Source organism: Lycium ferocissimum, chromosome 8, assembly GCF_029784015.1.
Source record: "Lycium ferocissimum isolate CSIRO_LF1 chromosome 8, AGI_CSIRO_Lferr_CH_V1, whole genome shotgun sequence".
Taxonomy (NCBI): domain Eukaryota; kingdom Viridiplantae; phylum Streptophyta; class Magnoliopsida; order Solanales; family Solanaceae; genus Lycium; species Lycium ferocissimum.
Genome location: NC_081349.1, coordinates 33,586,389 through 33,606,468, shown reverse-complemented (window position 1 = coordinate 33,606,468; position 20,080 = coordinate 33,586,389). Strand labels below are relative to the sequence as shown.

Here is a 20,080-nt window from a genome sequence, read left to right as displayed (position 1 = left end):
AACCCGAAAGTCAATATTTTTGGTATATTGAAGTGTAGGAATAAGTTTCTAAGGTTGGATTTCGAAATAGAATGGCGTAGAACTCATTTGGAAAACTCAAAAAAAGCTTCAATGTAGGTATTTCACTATGAATTTTCTATTACATTGTTAAATATATTATTACTCTAAGCATGACCATTGTGTAGTCGTCGCGGATTTCAAAAAAAAAATTGCGCATTTTTTTTTTTTTGCATTTTTGGGGCAGTTTGGGACTGCCCCTTTTTTTTATTTTTTTTATTTGTTGTTAATTAGTTAATGATTTATTAATTATTTATTTAGTATTTGTTAATTGTTAGATTAGCGACTTAAGTATTTGTTAATTGTTAGATTAGCTATTTCAATTGTTAGACTAGCTAATTATTTATTTAGTTTTTGTTAAGCCAATTGTTTATTTGTTAATAATTTGTTAATTGTTTGATTAGTTAGTTAATTGTTTATTTATTAAATATATGATAATAATTTGTTAATTGTTTGATTAGTTAGTTAATTGTTTATTTATTAAATATATGATAATAATTTGTTAATTGTTTGATTAGTTAGTTAATTGTTTATTTATTAATTGTTTGCTAGCTAATTGTTAATTATTTGACTTATTAATTATTAATCTTTATATTTTAGCATTGAAAACCCTTAGTTTAGGATTGATAACCCATAATTTAGGATTGAAAACCCTTAATATAATTTTCGATAAAAGATTACATAACTAATACTACTTGTTAATGATTGATTTAAAATGCGTAAAACAGATGGATCACCACAATCCTTAATATAATTTTGATAAAAGATTACATAACTAATACTACTTGTTAATGATTGATTTAAAATGCGTAAAACAGATGGATCACCACAATCCTTAATATAATTTTCGATAAAAGATTACATAACTAATATTACTTGTTAATGATTGATTTAAAATGCGTAAAACAGATGGATCACCACCCTTTTGATCCGGGGCCCTCAACCGAGGGGTACTACATCTTCAGCCGGAGCATAGGTCGCAGCATATATGGACATCCGACCTACAGCCTGAGGCTCAGGTCCGTACCCCGGTTAGGGGACTCAGCATGGGGGATCTTAGCTGCTCGCCCCCACATCCTCGTGTCCTGGATGTACTACGTCGGGGCGGTATCTACCGGTGCGTCGAAGTTGGTCGGGTACAGCACAATAGGTCGCTAGTGACGGCCTTGATTGAAAGGTGGCGACCGGAGACGCACAAATTTTATCTCCGCACCGTTGAGGCTATCATTACTCTCCAGGATGTGGAGGTCATTTATAGGCTAAAGGTTGATGGACGCCCATTGTATATTGAGGTGCCTCGTGTGCTGCCGCCTTACCGGGATGAGTTGACTAGGCTCACCGGTTTCGCGGCAAAGCTCAGGCCTTAGTGATATTGTAAAACAAAAGCCGGCCAGTCGGCTTTTGTTGTCGGCCCTTTATGCTCACTTGTTCCTCATAGACACGCAGCATCCGATTAGAGAGGACACGCCTCAGGCTGATATTGACCGACGTGCGCGTCAATACCTACTCATCATATTCGGGGCCATCCTGTTCCCGAACACTTCGGGTTCGCATGTGAGCTTGAGGTATCTTCGGTATATCAACGATCTCGGCCGAGTTAGGATGTTATAGTTAGGCGCCGCTGTGTCTTCCCAGCTACATGTATCGAGGATTCTGCCAATGTTCTATAGGCACAAGGGTAGAGGTCCCTACATTTTGGTGGCTCCTTCAGGTAATATATTTAAGTGTGTGTAATTAAACACAAAATATTTTTTTTAAAATGGCGACTGATAAATATTTTTTAAATGACTATATCAGACATGGGTATGGACTAGGTTGAGACCTTTTCAGCCTACACCAGCTCACCCTCCCGCTGACTATCTTGTTGTGCCGTTGCTATACGCGCGGAGATGGACACGAGGCGTACGCCGACTTGCGGAGACGCACCACAGCCTTCTCCCGTTTAGGGATCAGCTAGACCGCATGACGGTACAGACGGTATGTTCATATTTTGGATCCACACGCTAGACCACATAGCTACTATTTTAGTCTTTTATTGTTAACTAGTTCAATTCTTTTTACAGGTTTTATATAGACATCGTATGATCATATTTTGAATGAGCTATCGGCGTTTTGTAGAGCTGGTCAGCATATGTAGATGTCGCGGTGTCCATTGATACATATAGATATCGTTGAGTACTATGCGCCGACCGCGTGTTACGGCAGTTTGGGTATGTACAGAATATACCCGCGGCTACGGATTGGGCGCACGACCACTATGTGAGGGACGAGCGTGCGAGGGTCGATGATGCATGGCGGCTCCATATGCAGCAGCAGGTCCAGAGTTGGGATGCGAGGATGACGAGCCTAGCGGTGGTCGGACATGACACTCCGATCTATGTGTACATGAAGTAATTACACAAATATTTTTTTTTAAAAACGGATCGCTCACATCGTTATTGCGACCCTCTAGGCGTCGTCCGGATGGCCTAGAGATACGTAGCCGCGTGAGCGTATGAGGCGCTGGTAAGTTTTATTAGTCTTAAACTTAATCCATCGTCTTATGTACTACTTTACAAATTTATTCAATTGTTAATATTTGCAAACATATGTAGGTACGGACCGTTCAGACGATGCGCTATGAGAGCACTGCCCGTACGGAGGCCCCCGAGACAGCGGAGTATGCAGCACGGATGATTGAGCTTGCCGAGACTGGTATGCGACAGGCACATGACTTTGAGCGTCTCGGTGAGCGTGTTCCCGGTGCCCCACCTCAGGCAGCTGCCCCACCTCAGGCAGCAGATGGTCATGGTCGCCGAGGAGCTGGTGGCCGTCGCAGAGGTGGTAGGGCTCGCAGAGGTGATGAGGCTCCGTCGGCTTTAGAGATCCCGTCGAGTTCTTACCGGCCGTCGACGCCATATTCGAGGACTTCGTATTTGATACGGCACCATCTGCATCTCCTGCTCTAGGGGTCGCTCAAGAGCCCTATCACCAGGCATCTCTGGAGGCCGTCGACACACAGGTTTGATTTTTAGAATAAATAATTTATTAATTATTTTTTATATGTTATTTCATGTTTAGTTTAGAATAAATCTAAACTAAATTGTTTATATGTTATTTCAAGTTCATTCTTCTACGCTTGTGGACCCATCTCCGGCTCCAGCTACAGCTCCGGGGCTCACTCAGGAGACCGTTCAGGAGCCAGCTCAGAAGCCCTCTCACCAGCCATCTCAGGAGGCCATCGACACACAGGTTTGATTTTTACAATAAAATAAAATAATTTATTAATTAATTGTTTATTTCATGTTTAGTTTAGAATAAATCTAAACTATATTGTTTATATGTTATTTCAGGTTCATTCTTCTGTGCCTGTGGACGGGTCTCCTAATGAGATTGATGAGACTCCTGATGATGTTGTCCCACTCCCACCGCCCACGGTCATCTCCCATAGGAAGCATGTTATGAACCAGGGTCCGGGTCAAAAGAAGGGAAGGAAGGGAAGTAAGGATGATCATGCCATAGAGCATGTACAGATTAAGAGGAGGAAGGGGGGTGGAGATGATGGTGAGGGTGGTGGGGTTGGCCTTAGGCCTAGCCGTACTCTAAAGGCTCCCAGATGTGGGACCTGAGATTGTGTATTTGTAAATAAAGTGTACATTTTATGTTAATATTATATATATTTTTGGTTATTATTTTCTTAATGATAATTAGTTATCTTAGTCTTTATTGTCAATTAATAATAACTCGTGCGACGTCCTAAATTAATCAAAACCCTATAAAATATGACACTTAAACCTAAAGATAACAAGTTTCCAAACAAAGAAAACTTACTTCGTAGCACTTTAGAACCCCTAAAACGACGATCCAAACGTTTAGGTGTACTTGATGTAATGAGCCGACATTATTGTACGCAAAAAAAGATATTAAGTTCTATATAAAATATTGATATTCCGGCGTTTTGAAACATGACTAATCTTCAAGCAAAGTACGGAAAAACATTAATTTAAAAAAAAAAAATGGCCAAAGAACAAAGGCAGGGGGCAGATTTTGTTGGCTTCTTTCACGCACGAATTTTGCGCGTGAAACTTAGTTATGTGTGTGTGTTATTTATTTATTTTTTGTGCTATTTTGGTTCATTTTTTTTTATTTTTTTTTTAACCCACTAAAGTCACGACTAGTCACCATGAAATTCTACGTGACAAAAACAGCTTATAATTTCTATACACTAATTAATATGAAAAAAAAAAAAAAACGTTATCTGATCATCTATGATGATTACAGGTAAGTTTCATAAAAAAAGGTATGAATTAGTAACATGAAAATTAAAATAAGGGGAATAATTAACCTTCTAGAACTGGTAAAATAAAATTCATATATCTCCGATATACGTAAAAAGAAATTAACAATATCAGGTTATCTAAAAGACAATTACACATTGATACAAACGTGGATTGATAATTCTAAAAAGATACGTACGTAGCCATTCCACGCTTGTATTTGAGTTGGATTTTGATGGAATTAGACTTTTATTGCATGCGAAAAGCAACTTGTTAACCATCCCGTGCATTAAGACGCCATAAATTTGGCTAATGTATAGTTTTTTTGTTGCTTTTCATAATGCATATATAAAATTTGTTTTGTTGTGTTGATTTTCTTGAATTCTCTATGTCTAGTCTAAGCTTTCGTAGTATACTAGTATAACCTATTTTTTGTCCATATATATATATATATATTGCTAGTTATCTTATTTTTATACATACACGATGTCCAGGTGAGCTTTTATTCATCTGCAGACAATTCACATGCAACAACTGTTCAACCCATATATATATATATATATATATATATATATATATATATATATATTGTTAGTTATCTTAAGTTGCATGTGGTAGCTTTATATTTAAATGCAACAACTGTTCAATGAAATTGTATGATAAAAAAATAAATCAGTTGCATGTGGGAGAGATTTATTAACACAATTTTTTATCACACTCAGTATTTCTGTATTTATGCACACCCTGATCAATTAACATATATTTTTAACTTAATATATCACTAGACTAGATTATACGATTTGATATAATTAGTAAGTACTGATTGTGATAAATGAAAAAAAAAAAAAAGGAAAATGAGACCCATATGAACGATTTGCCTTCAACTGTTAGTCAAAATAAAGATGAGAATCCAACAATACTGAGAAGAGTTTAGACCAAAAACAGTTGAGGAATTATGAGTGAAGATTTTCCTAGCTAGTTTGTACCCATTAATTGAAATTGATTAGATTTATACCAAAATATTTTAATTTCATCTATTGACATTAAGGAATTTTTACAGTATCAAAGAGTTTTTAAAACCTTATTTCATTTAATTGTCTATAGCAAATATTGATGGATATTTTGAAAAAAATGAGTACCAAATTAATAAAAAAAAATATTCGACGATATGAATTCATGACCCGACTAATTTAGGTTCACATTGAATTGACCCGCTAAGGATAAATTGCTTCTAAACAAAAAAAAAAATTGTTATCAGCTCACCCAACATCTAATTAATTAAGGAGAGAGAGTCCTAAACCATCTCACCACGTACACTCCTCGGCAAGGGCGGAGCAAGAAGGGCAAAGGGGTTCATTTGAATCTGCCTAGATGTTGAATTCTCTTAACTTTTTCATATATAAGTTTACTTTTTTATATTTTGAATCATTTTACTGAAAATTCTAGTTTCGTCACTGCTCAATCATGATATGCTATAACCATCTAAATTGCAGTAATAATGAAAGCTTTTACAACTATGTACTTCCTAACTATAACTCATTAAATCCATATATCCAAAACAGCCATTCCATGCATGTGTTAGAGTTGAATTTTGATGGAAGACTTTTATTGTACAGTTGAAGTTTGATTATACATGCATACAAAGAAGATCTAACTACAGTATATCACTTTTTGTACTTTTCTCCTATAGGTGACGGTGATACAAATAGGGCGGCTTCATTTATTATGTACACTGTACGACGTATTGTTAACTTTGAAAATTTTAGAAAAATTGGCACAAGAGAAGATGGAAGTTAGCTAGCAGTTCGGTTTATCAGCAATATACCTAACTCCCTCATGACTTCAACAATTTCTAAATATAGTATACTGTTGTAAAAGGATCTATATATAATTAAAGTGGTGGCCCAAAACATAAATTGAGATAGTATTGTTTCAACAGCTGAGTTAAAAGCATGTAGAGGAATAAAATTATTGCCATAATCCATTTTGCATTAATTTCACTAGCAGGAAAATGGCCAAAATAACCTTTTATGAAAATTAATGAAAGTTGAGTAATGTTATGATTAGAAAAGTTAGTTGGATAACTTTCTTGCAATAATACTATAATTTTGATGACCTTAATTCTGTGAAATTAACCGAACAAGAGTATCAGGAGTTGACTACACCATAATCAATCAATCTATAAGATCTTCAATAAAGTGGTGAGACAAATTAATACTTGAACTAGCTCACATACTTATATTCAAAAAACTTGAGTCCAAAGTATGTTATTAGAGAAATAAAAAAATATAATATGCTAGTTACATTAAAATTTATCTAATATTTTACGTGGGTGAGAATTTTATCTGAAAAGACGCCTCACAAGTTAGAGAATAGAGGGAGACGACATAAGTTGTCGAATAGCCTTTTTCCTTTTAATGTAATTAAAGCAAAAACTCGTAATATATACATATATACTGTAATCAATCAACCAATTACACCTCAAAGTAACGTTTATATTCTGGGTATTCCGTTTTTTTTTTTCTTTTTTTTCAAATTCATTTCATTTCAATTCTGGTATGGGTATTTGTACCATAAGATAAATTGTGTAATGTCCTCTGCAACTAGAGTCCTTAAGTTTTAAACCCCCAATTCGGATCTACTGCAATAAATGTGTAGTATGAACAAATTAAAGGTTCTAGTCCAAAGAAGTATTTGGTGATTGAAACATGGGGTTCACATGCATGTTTGCTTGAAGGACATGAGTTTGTTCACATGTTCTTTATTGTTAAAATTTCTAACAAGCATGAACATAGGTTGTTGGTCCCATTAATTAATACAAATTTTCTAGAGGAATAAATTGTTCAAAAGCGAATATCGAACATATAGAACGGGTAATTTCTTTTTATTTTCAAAGTTATAATTTGAATTGCAATGTCTCAAGTTCAAATCCGACTAACCTATAATTGGATCTCCCCTCACTATTAGGCACTAGAGAATGCAAACGGACCTTGGATTGCATAAATAAATTTTTCACCAAAGTTTTGGGAATGAAATTCGTTTTAAACATTGTGCTGGACTAGAAGTTTAATTTATATTCATCGAAATCGTTAAGAAAATATTATATATATTGTTTTGTCACCCAAAAATATGTACAATTAACCCTTCACAAAAGGATAGAATTTGTAATTTTGTAAGACTTTAAATTTTCAATAAGGTCTTTTGGCCACACTATTTTGGCCACAATGGCTCAAATGGAGTAAATTTATATGACTATTTAGCTCAAATTTAATAATTTATGCTTACTTAATGTCATTTCTATCTTTTCTTCTCAAAGTTTATCTTAATTTAAAATTGTACAATAGAGGTTATGGTGGTTTTTACATAAGTGTGGCCAAATTTGGGTCAAATTGGTGTGGCAATTTAGCAACTCTCATTTTCACTGGTAGTGTAAAAAAAATATTTACACTATCAGGTAATTGTAATTAATAACGTTGATCGCTAATGTAACTCAGAATAAATGGCAAGTAACCTACTATAACAGATGAAATTAAACTGATGGTACAAAAAGATCATAATACTAACAGTGTATATAACTTAAATTCATCTTACAAAATAAAGCAGGTTACTTGTTATAACAGATAAAAATAATATGATAAATATAAAAAAAACTTTGTCATTATCGGTGTCTAAAAGTTAAACTCAGTAAACTCAGTTAACTAAACTTGTCAACTCTTACACTTGAAGTAGTAAGTTCAAAATTCTAATTCATTTAAATAGCATGATATATAAACCGTCCTTTATCTACGTAATTGTGATTCTGTGAATGCTACAACCATACATTATTTGTTTATTGTTAGAAAGTTTGCCTGATTAACCACACAAAACTCGCCAACTGCTAATTACTTTAATCGACAATAAAGTCATAATACAACATTACTGTATTATTAAAAAAAATGAAAATAATTAATCTCATGCCTCTTTGAAAATAATAGGGTTCAAATTTCAATAGAAACAAAAAACAGTCGGGCATTTTTTTTTTTCCATCAACCTTGATAGGCACAGTCATTCAATATCTTTGGATGGGGCGCGGGAGGATGTATAGTTTATGCCTTTATGGTACATGTCCAGCGGAAGTTAGTAATTTTGGCCCAAATGATGTAGTTGTCTTTAAAAAGTTCATTCTAATATGTACAAATTATAATCGGAACTCAACAACTCTAAAGCGTCATATTTCAACTTTTTATAAACTTCAAATCTTTGATCCACCTCAGCTATAATGGAAAAAGGTAACATATACTCAATAAAATAGTAGTCTAATTAAATGCGTACAAACTACCTGAACACCACGTCATTAATCGGGAAAAAATGAAAAAAAAAAACAAAATGAACTTTCTTCATATATGCATCAATTTTGAGCTTATTTTTATCAGTAAATAAACAAAGCAAAGATTTCATTTGATAAATTGAATATTCTAATAAGATTTAGAAAATAACGATGGATTGTATATGAGATCATCTTCATTCATGCCGCAAATTTCCACCAATAAAATTTGGCAAAACAGTAGATAACCATACATACCTACTTCCATAAGACTTAAGAAATTACCTGGCATAAACAACACACCTTTGTGTTCTTGTGTCCAAACCTCTTCAACACATCCTCCCACCTGTCCTACCCCACCCCCCCAAATACCCCTAACCCCCACCCACCCCCCAAAAACCCCTAACCCCTCCCACCCCTTAGAAAGAACAAAACAACAAACGTGTAGATGAAAAGAATTAGGAGATTTAGGTCACCTTACTACTTATCTCTCAACTCCATTCCACCACAATTCAATTGAGTCTCTTATTAAAATAAACTAGGATATACTCAACCATAATCCCCACCCCTCACTCTTACCCCCAAAGAATTTGATAGGAATTAATTATCTACCATACATGACCATAATATGTATTTATAGTTTACGTAAACTATACTCATATTCAACTAATTTAGAATGTGCAATTAACATTAATAGTTTTCCAAATTTTAGGATCCTCCAATTAAAATCCTAACTTCCTAACTTTCACTACCAACACTTTAATTTGAATTGATCTTATCATATCAAATATCAAAATCATAATGATATACACAATATTACTCTTTCCCATTTTTAATATTAATTTTTGCGAACACAAGTTGAATTTATTTCAAAATATTTGAAATATTAGAAATAATAAGAAGTCATTTATTATACATATATTTTCAAATTTACCATGTTCAATTAGTGGAGTGGTGATCAAGTATTTGTTCTAACGAGATAAAAGATAGCTAATTTAGACAAATATATACTTTTATGGTTAAGATTACTAAACAGTTTTCTTAAAGAACACAAAATCTTTAAAAAGAAAAACAGATAATACTATGGACCAAATATAGTCAAAATGGATATCCTTCTCTAAAAAGCTAACCCCTACCCCACCATCACCCATAAGAATTTAATATTGAGTATGAACATTAAATACCAAGATCACAAATCATAGTCTATAAATATAGTAACACATAAGAAAACAAGCAGTAGCCAACTCTTTTGCTTTTCTTGAAGAGAAGTACAAAGAGTTTTAATAGTGTGGGGGCTTTAGAAACTTTTTTAGACAATCCATTTCAGTCTCTTTTTCACACAATTTGCTTACCTACTTTCAATCTACTACACAATTCCTAAAAGAAGAAAGAACTATATATCAATCACATTAACATAATTTCCCACAAAATTCATCTCATTTCTTGCCATTGTTCTCTCCATAAACATACCCCAAATCTCAATTTTTTCTTACAAATTATTGAATAATCCATCTTCCTATAAATTTTAAGAAATTGACCGAGCTTCTCACGACCAAATTGAATATTTTTTTGAACCACGATAAAATTTCTTTATACTGTCAGTGTGGCAAAGAATGTCGAAGGTAGTAGCGGAGAATATATTACGAGGTGGACAGAGTGAACAATTTTATGATCCAAGAGTACAATCAATGGAGATGTCACAACCAAGCGCGTACTCATCACCTACTCTCGGTCAATTATTAAAGCGCGTGGGTGATGTTCGAAAAGAAGTCACCGGAGATGAAACTCCGGTCCATCAAGTACTCGATATGAGTAGTGATAACCAAAGCATTGGATCACCTCACGCGCTTCCTTTTGTACTCTCTTTCAATAACCTCACATACAGCGTAAAAACTCGTCGGAAAGTGACTTTTCCAGCAATTCTCCGGCGACCACATGCCGGAGCTGCCCCGGGGATAGGTGATCCCGTCCCCGAGGAAAATGTGTTCACGAGGACGAAAGTCCTCCTGAACGACATCTCTGGGGAGGCTCGGGACGGCGAGATAGTCGCCGTCCTGGGAGCCTCAGGGTCGGGGAAATCGACCCTTATTGATGGGCTAGCGAACCGTATAGCGAAAGAGAGTTTAAAAGGGACGATAAGGTTGAATGGAGAACCACTTGATTCGAGATTGTTGAAAGTAATATCAGCATATGTCATGCAAGATGATCTTTTGTATCCAATGTTGACAGTTGAAGAGACGTTGATGTTTGCGGCAGAATTCAGATTGCCTCGTACTTTATCTAAATCAAAGAAGAAAATGAGAGTACAAGCTTTGATTGATCAGTTGGGGTTACGGAATGCAGCAAAAACTATTATAGGAGATGAGGTACGTAAGCTTTTCATACAATAAAATATTTTTATAAGGTACAATTGTAGTGTCACGTGAAACTGTTTCATTGATTTTTTTTTTTTTTTTTTTTTTTTTTTGCTGATATGTATGTATAGATAACAAGAAAAATAAAAAAATTGGTACCGGATATAAAATATGAGACGGCTTATCATTATAGTAATTTGCTTGTTTGTTCCCTTCTTCAAATGTTGAGATAGCTTATGAAAAATTCTCGAGTACCCGTTGTGTGTGTATATGTGTGTGTAAAGAGTTAAAGGCACCCGTTGTGTGTGTATATGTGTGTGTAAAGAGTTTAAAGGCATTCACCATTAGCATAACAATTTTTTTACCCCATTAGGCTACGTTCTTTCTTTATGTATATACAACTTAAACTCATGTATAAAAAGTAATATTTGACCTATATATACTGTATAATTTTCCAGAAAATTGTGTTCAAACTCTCTGCCTCAAGCACAAACAGTATGGAAGGAGAAATAAACATGAAGCACACTAATAATATAATAATAAATCCCTCTCATAAACAGTATACTATACTCACATATATAGGTGTTAAATCAATTTTTAAGCTCCTGTTAGGCGAATCATGTTTAATGTACATTTACTGTTAATCATACTTTTAAAATTAAGTTTATTACTGTTTTCAACAGGGTCATCGTGGAGTGTCAGGCGGTGAACGACGGCGAGTTTCCATCGGAATTGATATTATTCATGACCCCATCATCTTGTTTCTTGATGAGCCAACTTCAGGACTTGATTCCACTAGTGCATTCATGGTGGTGAAGGTCCTTCAAAGAATTGCTCAAAGTGGAAGTATTGTGGTCATGTCAATTCACCAGCCAAGTTATCGGATTCTTGGTTTATTGGATCGGATGCTCTTCTTGTCCCGTGGGCAAACAGTTTATAGTGGATCGCCTATGAACCTTCCACATTTCTTTGCCGATTTTGGTCACCCGATACCAGACACTGAAAATCGGACAGAGTTTGCCCTGGACCTGATCCGCGAGCTAGAAGGGTCCCCAGGAGGGACTAAAAGCTTGGTTGAGTTCAACAAAACGTGGCAAAATACCAAAAGTAGCAATCAGAATCCCGAAACAGCAACACCTACCCATGGATTATCATTGAAGGAAGCAATTAGTGCAAGCATTTCTAGAGGGAAATTGGTTTCAGGAACAACAAGTGATATTCATACTGGTCCTACTTCATTGGTTCCTACTTACGCGAATCCATTTTGGGTCGAAATGGTTACCTTGTCCAAGAGATCATTCACGAATTCATGGAGGGTGCCCGAGCTTTTTGGCATTCGTTTAGGGGCAGTCATGGTCACGGGTTTCATCCTGGCAACCATGTTTTGGAAACTTGACAATTCCCCTAAAGGGGTTCAAGAAAGACTTGGTTTCTTCGCATTCGCGATGTCAACAACTTTCTACACTTGTGCTGACGCGTTGCCCGTCTTTCTCCAAGAAAGGTACATTTTCATGAGGGAGACAGCTTATAATGCTTATAGGAGATCTTCCTATTGTCTCTCTCATGCGATAGTTTCTTTGCCAGCATTGATCTTCCTTTCATTTGCATTTGCTGCCATAACTTTTTGGGCTGTGGGCCTTGATGGTGGATTTTCGGGCTTCTTATTCTATTTCGGGGTAATCCTGGCTTCTTTCTGGGCCGGGAATTCATTTGTCTCGTTCCTCTCCGGTGTAGTCCCCAGTGTCATGTTAGGTTACACGATCGTTGTTGCGATCCTAGCCTATTTCTTGCTCTTTAGTGGATTCTTCATGAATCGCGACCGGATCCCACCTTATTGGATATGGTTTCACTATTTCTCTCTAGTGAAATACCCTTATGAAGCTGTGTTACAAAATGAATTTGATGATCCAACAAAGTGTTTTGTCAGGGGGATTCAAATGTTTGATAATTCACCACTTGGGAGTGTGCCTAATGCTTTGAAGGAAAAATTGTTGAGTACAATGAGTAACACATTGAATGTCAAAATTACTAGTTCTACTTGTGTGACTACTGGGGCTGATATATTGGTTCAACAAGGGATAACTGATTTAAGTAAGTGGAGTTGTTTGTGGATTTGTATTGCATGGGGGTTTTTCTTTAGGGTTTTGTTTTACTTTAGCTTGTTGCTTGGAAGTAAGAACAAGAGAAGGTGATGTACTACTACTCAGGTTCGTCAAAGGTGAATTCAAAATTTGAATATAGATCGAGTTCGAGCTTCAGATTGGATTTGTAAGTCCATTGGTTCTATGAAGGTGAATCCATCTTCGCGCTAAGGGTTGTGTTTGAATTGTAAACAATGAAATCCCTCTTCGGCGGGATGCTTATCTTTCTTTCTTTTCTTTTTCTTTTTTGAAGAAAAATGTGTTTTTTAGATTTTTCTTTACGTACTCTTTTATTGTAAAAGAATAAATTTGCTTTTTTGACAGTCTGATTAATTGATTATTATTTCAAAGTTGAGTTCGAATTTGAATATTGATCAAGTTCGAGCTTGAGACATGATATAGACGTTTCATTGCTTCTATGATGGATATATCTTAGCGCTAAGGGTTGTGTTTAAATTATAAACAATTAATATAGTCCCTCTTCTGCGAGATTTTTTTTTTTTCGAGATAAATATGTGTTTTTTAGATTTTCTTTTTCACTTGAAGGTGTTTTTTTAATTAATACAGTAAATGTAATATTCTTTTTGACAGTCTGATTTTATTATCTCAAAGTTGAGTTAGGTGCAAAGCAGTTGGAATTTGAAATTTAACACAAGAGAAAGAAAGTTGCTTGAAGCAAATGTACTGCACCCATGCCCATGTAGGTCACCAAACTGTTAATGAACTTAAAAGAAAATTTGTTAAATCATATAGTCCGTTAACAAGTAAATAGAGAAAAAAAAAAACATGTAATAGAGAAGGTCTGATTAATTAGATAACATCAACAGCTCAAAAACTATGTATTAAAATTCTTGAACTTGTGTTGTAATTAAGGAATTGAGTTTATCAAGTGATTAATCAAATAGAGAAATATCACTATCCAATCTCATGCATCTTCTAAAAACAAGTCAACGACAGCCAAAAGCAATTATTGCATGGACACTCACAGAGGATACTAGATTTTTAATTTAAAAAAATTGAAACGTAATTAGTAGAACAATGATATGCTTAATTTACAAAATTATTTTTTTAAAGTTTATTAATTATAAAGCATGACTTGACATGAATTTAGCAATCTGCTTTTTGCTAAGCTTTGTAGGACAAACCATAGAATTGACTACATAATGTACTTACAAAGTTTGAAACTTGTAGAATTTTTATATACAAAGAAAACTTTATGTATTTGTTTGTTTCCCCCACCCCGCAATTTTCATTCTTTGTATTAAATTTTGTATTTATCTCTTCAATTGTTACTATTGTGCCTTCCGAGCGGCGGGGAAATACCCTTCTACAATTGGCTAATCTTTCGTCTGAAAATTATATTGTGCATGTAGATCAATTTTTTTATTTTTTTGTGATATAGATACTATGTGTTAAATCATCATCCCATATTATGTATATATATACTTTATTATATTTTGACTTCCCTTAATTAAAATTATAGTTCCACCAACCTTCTACGTCTTTTTATTATTTGCTTCTTAGCAAGCCGATCTTAGAGTTTAAGGAAGAACATTGGTGGAGTATATATTATTGCTATAAGTTACTCTTGCTTTTAATATATTACAAACATTGGTGGAACATTGGTGAACCATAAATTCTTCCCTTACACAACAAATTTATACACCGTCCTTACCATTTTGTTTGAGACTATATTTCTTTACTATTCTATTACAAAAATAACAACATATTTCTATATTTTCTTAATGATAAATTTTATATTTAACCAAACAAATAACATGACATATTTTTAAACCACGAATTTCAAAAAATTTATAACCATAAAAATATTATTGCATAATTAAGACTACGAGTTTCAACAGTTTCTTTGTTAAATTAAGACTACAATTCTACCAGTTTCAACAGTCAAACTATGAAAAATCTGGGAGAGTAATTACTAAGTTAGACCCAATCAATTAGTAGCCAAAAAAAAAGTAAATGTTTGAAACTTTCAGTCATATATCTATTTATTGTCCACACTATACTCCAACGTCCCAAACCGGAATATTTCAACATTCACAGCTAGAAGCACATGTGGTTTTCGTGTTGGTTTTGGCCAAAGTGAGACATTACAAACTTCATTTCTCTCATCAAGATAGTAGTGTACGTAGAATTTTATGTAGATATGTTATCGGTTTATTATCATAACTCGATTGTATATAGGTTTGAGTTTATAAGGGTTGTAGATGTTCTAATTTTACTTCTTGTCTCAAATTAATGTTTACTCAGTCTCATTTTCAAGCAATTTCGATCTATTACATATATACATATTATTTTTTATAAAAAATATTATATATGTGTGTGTGTGAGAATTTTTTCGACGAAATGGTGTCTGATGACACCCTCTTCGCCACTGGTACTTGTTTACGTACATCTACAATCCATAAGCCTATGCATTAATATTGTTTAGGCACTAGGAAAATTTACTACTATTTATTATTAAAAGATTTCTTGTAGATTGAGGTATGTTTTCTTGACCTTTTCAACCTCTATCTGTAACTCAGTAGAAGTTGGGAAAACCAAGAAAATAATAGAATAGAAGAATTTCGAAGTATCTGGCAATCATATGATCATATATTCTCCATCAATAGTGACTCATTATTAAATAAGAAAAAAGTACCTTTAAGACATAATTAGAAAGTACCTTTAAGACCTTTCTATTCGACAAAATATGTGTTCCAATTATAAAAATAGATAAGACTTACTGCACGTACGATGAACGAAAAAGATCTATGCGGTAACAATTAGTTGGATTAATTTTTAAATCATTTTGACACATTTTATTTGCTTAACTAATAAGTAGGATTAAATTTTAATCATGCATTTTGGCACATTTGTTGTACGATGTATGGTAGGAGCCTTTTAGTCTTATCATAAACTTATATATCAGTAAAAATGCAGTGAACTTCTAGTGATAAAGAAGCTAAATCTTTATAATACTAGATTGAGCCGAGCTTAGATAAAGCGACACGAAGGGTGAAGACTCAGCTAAATATAACATGTACTTAATATAGAACTCGATGAAGTAAATCAAAATTCTTGAATCCACTATTTGGTGGATATATAGATTCCTTACTAGATGAAACCATATCACATTTTCAAGACAAATAGAAATACTTTAAGAGTTAGGTATTAAACTACCCTTCTAACAACTTCATCTATTCTCAACCACTCAAACCTAAAAAACAATTAAGATTAATAGTCTATACTAATGTTTAACATGACTCAATGATCATCAGCTATTTCAACTAATAAGCTTTTATGATCTTATGTAGTTACTAGTTAGGTAATCTAATTACAAGTTCACCTGTAATATATAGTGTGCATGTGTGTGTGTGTGTGAATATGTGTATATGTCCCCTTTCTCATCATTCTTAATTCTCATAATTAATACAATTATGACAAAACCTCTTGTAGTTTTTGTAGTTTTGATTCTAAGTCTAATTGTATGTTCAAGTTCAGCTACTAACTACATTGTGGGCGATAGTTCTGGCTGGGATATTAGTTCTGATCTTGATACATGGTTAATAGGAAAGAGCTTCAAGGTTGGTGATGTACTCGGTAAGTATCATCGATCTTACTATTTCAATATCAATTTAAATTATACACACTGGCATGCTAAAGATTTTTTAAAATATCAGCCAATTTAAACGTCATAGCAGGTTATTATTACACTATTTTCTAGGTTTCTTATCAAGCTTGATATGAAGAGTTACTTGTTTCTGTAGGTCAACTTAATTAGATAGCATAGAAGTTCTTGGAAAAAGGCAAAATACCCTTCTACTCTATGAAATATCTTAAATTTTAGGATCATTCATGTCACTGTCGTTAGTAAATCGTCTCGTACTTGCCCTTGACTATAACGAATTTTCAACATGAACCATAATTGGGGAATCAAAAGTAGAGGGCAAATTTAGACCCTTTTTTCAAAGTATTCTGGCACGTGAAATCCACCCAGTCTACGTTGTAGCTCTGCAAAAGTCAACGGTAAATACAAGACGATTTGGTAAAGGAAAGGGTATGAATAACCCTAAACTTAATATATTTCATATAGTAGAGGCATAAATATGAACCTTTTTCTCCTATATTCTTTATTAGTGCACTAAACATAAACTCTTTCAGCATCTGACGATCACTAATTCCATTAGATCTTAGTTTTATCAATCTTTTTTTCTTTTTTTGCAGTGTTTCAATATTCGTCGTTCGATAGCGTGGCCGAGGTAACGAAGGAGAATTTCGATGGGTGCAACACGAGCAATGTGCTCGATTCGAGTAAAAAGGGCAACACTACCTTCCCATTGACAAAGCCAGGAGACAGATACTTTGTTTCTGGGAATAGGTTACATTGTCTTGGAGGAATGAAACTTCATGTAAATGTAGAAAATGATGTTGCAGATGCATCACCAGCTGCAGCACCAGAGGCAGGGCCCTCTTCTTCACCTTCTTCAAAGAGCAAAAATCCCTCTGTTGTTCCTAGTTTTGCATTTTCCAATTATGTTGGATTGGATTCTCTAGTCCTTGTAACTCTTGGCCTATTGTCCTTGGCATTTCAAATAGTGTAAACTTTGAGGATTTTCACTCTGAAATGTCTGTTATGACCTTTTCATTTGTTGGATTTTTATTCATATGGATATATCTATTTGATGGCGGAATAGATTATTTATTTGCACATCAGCTCCTTTAGCAAGTCTGATTATCCGTGTCGAGTTGGAAGAATTACTATAAATCGTGACATCTTTTACTAATCTATAAACAGAAGCTCATCTTTTCATATTTCTCACGCCTTGCCTTAATTCTGAATCTATTTCTTGGACAAACATAAGTTTGCACTGCCAAGGCAACGAAAAAGCAGAAACTACATAAGGGTACGTCCTGCAAGGGGGTAAATATCTCAAAAGGTCATTGAACTTTGAGAAATTATGTAGTAAAGTCATTGAACTTTGCTACATATCAATAAAATCACTCAACTTTGGCCTATTATCTCATAAAATCACTCAACTACATGTGTCATCAAAAAAATCTGACATGGCAATATGTCATGTAGACGTGGACCCCACAATAAAATATAAATCCATATTTTTATTTTTTATTCACAAGGAACCAAATGAAGAACCAATAATAGCTATTCAAACTGATGTATCGGCTGCTCAAGGTGTTGATGAAGTTGCAATTGAAGGTGTTGAAACTGCTGGACCATCTGATACTTCTAAGAGAGGCAGGCTATTTAAGAGAAAAGCTATGGAGGAGTATATTGTTGAAGTTCAGAAGAAGAAGAAGACTAGAACTCATAGCAAAGTATACGAACAATCTTTGTAATCTTTTGTGGTTATGTCAAACACCTATGATGACACAGTATGTTGTGTCTTCTTCTTTTTTTTTTTTTTTTTTTTTTTTTTTTTTTGGCAAACATGGTGCTCATAACAGCCAAAGTTATATGTAATGAGGATTAGGGCTCTGACTCTACAATTTTGCGTGGTTAATGTTATATGTGTATTTGTTAACTGATTTGTAGTGGTAACAATTAATTGTGGTTTAGGGCGTATCATGGTAATATTTATGATTGTTGGGGGACTAGTAATACTATGTGTATCTCCGTGTGCCTTTTTTGCATGCTTTGTGATGGTTTTGTATAAAAAATTAAGGAGTGCTTACATGTTTCTCTGGGCTTGTCTAGTGCTTACATGTTTCTCTGAGTCTTGAGAGGTGATGGATGTGGTACGTTGGAGTGGAACTTGTTCATTTTTGAGGTAATAAGATATGTGTAAATTACCATAATTGTTTTGATTTACTCTCTAAGTTATATTGGCTAAGTAATTATTTTGATCCAACCTAATTTTAAGGAAACAGTGAGAAGAAGGTATAGATAAGGGGAAAATGGATTTTGGATGAAGGGTTGGTGAGTGGGTGTGGGTATAAAGATATGGATTTATTTTATTTTATCGTGGGGCCCACGTTTACATGGCATAAAATAATTAATTATTATTGCCATGTCAGATTTTTTTGATGACATATGTAGTTGAGTGATTTTATGAGATAGTAGGCCAAAATGAGTGATTTTATTGATATGTAGCGACGTTCAATGACTTTACTACATAATTTCTCAAAGTTCAATGACCTTTTGAGATATTTACCCCCCTGCAAGGTTACCAGGAGTCTCGAGTTGTACAACATAACAGAAAACTTTTTACAGATATATATTATGTCTCGAGTTACAATTATGTTTTTGGCTTAAAGTCATAGATCTGCCTTTGTTTTTACTTTAATAAACTGGAGATGATATCATTCCATGGTTGTTAATCTCCTTATTCTTGTCCCCCTTCTTGTAATGCAAGAAATTAAACAAACTTCAGACACTAAATAAGCAAGCACCATACATAGTCAAAAATATTATGTCATGTTTCCACCTCCCTGTGCTACCCATAATGCAGAAAATGTTGTTGACCAGTTACGTATAAAGAGCCAAAATACAAAAGAACCAAGAAAAATAGAGAAACAGAAAAAGGTAAAAGTTTAGTCCCACATGCATACACATCTTTAAACCATTTTCAGGTAAAGCATGTGAATAGGTGACCAAATCTAACTAATGAATCAAAGGGTGCAACTTATGTTGATACACCTAAATTCATCTCCCCTTATTAAAAATCTAGATTCGCACCGGGTAGACCCACTAAAGGGGTAAATTCTCCGCCCGAGATTTGAACCCGAGACCTCTTAGTTTAAGGGGGTAGAAATCTCAACCATCTCACCACACCTTGGCGGTCGGTTCCTTCAGCATCATTCAATCACATTGTTTATTTCGCCTTTTCTGTTATACTTAGTACAGAATTTTGCTTCTGATATCACTTTCCCAATTAACTTAACATGGAAGAAACAATAAATTTCAAAAGATATATCTGGAAAAGACAGTATTATCTACAAATTGAACGGAAG

General features: G+C 34.3%; 3 protein-coding genes across 3 annotated transcripts; all 3 read left to right on the top strand.

Moving 5' to 3' along the window:
* The first annotated feature begins 2,669 nt into the window (after positions 1-2,669).
* LOC132066269 (uncharacterized) lies at positions 2,670-3,825 on the top strand. Its single transcript, XM_059459614.1, has 3 exons — positions 2,670-2,895; positions 3,161-3,288; positions 3,390-3,825. Exons 1-3 carry the CDS (start codon positions 2,670-2,672, stop codon positions 3,663-3,665), a joined length of 630 nt encoding a protein of 209 aa, XP_059315597.1. The 3' UTR covers positions 3,666-3,825.
* Positions 3,826-9,866: 6,041 nt separating this feature from the next.
* LOC132068157 (ABC transporter G family member 6-like) lies at positions 9,867-13,539 on the top strand. Its single transcript, XM_059461648.1, has 2 exons — positions 9,867-10,982; positions 11,654-13,539. The coding sequence occupies exons 1-2, from the start codon at positions 10,230-10,232 to the stop codon at positions 13,160-13,162; spliced, it is 2,262 nt and encodes a 753-aa protein (XP_059317631.1). The 5' UTR covers positions 9,867-10,229; the 3' UTR covers positions 13,163-13,539.
* A 2,957-nt stretch (positions 13,540-16,496) lies between these two features.
* Positions 16,497-17,923, top strand: LOC132068158 (stellacyanin-like). The gene is made up of 2 exons (XM_059461651.1): positions 16,497-16,711; positions 17,336-17,923. The coding sequence occupies exons 1-2, from the start codon at positions 16,504-16,506 to the stop codon at positions 17,710-17,712; spliced, it is 585 nt and encodes a 194-aa protein (XP_059317634.1). The 5' UTR covers positions 16,497-16,503; the 3' UTR covers positions 17,713-17,923.
* Positions 17,924-20,080: the final 2,157 nt, after the last annotated feature.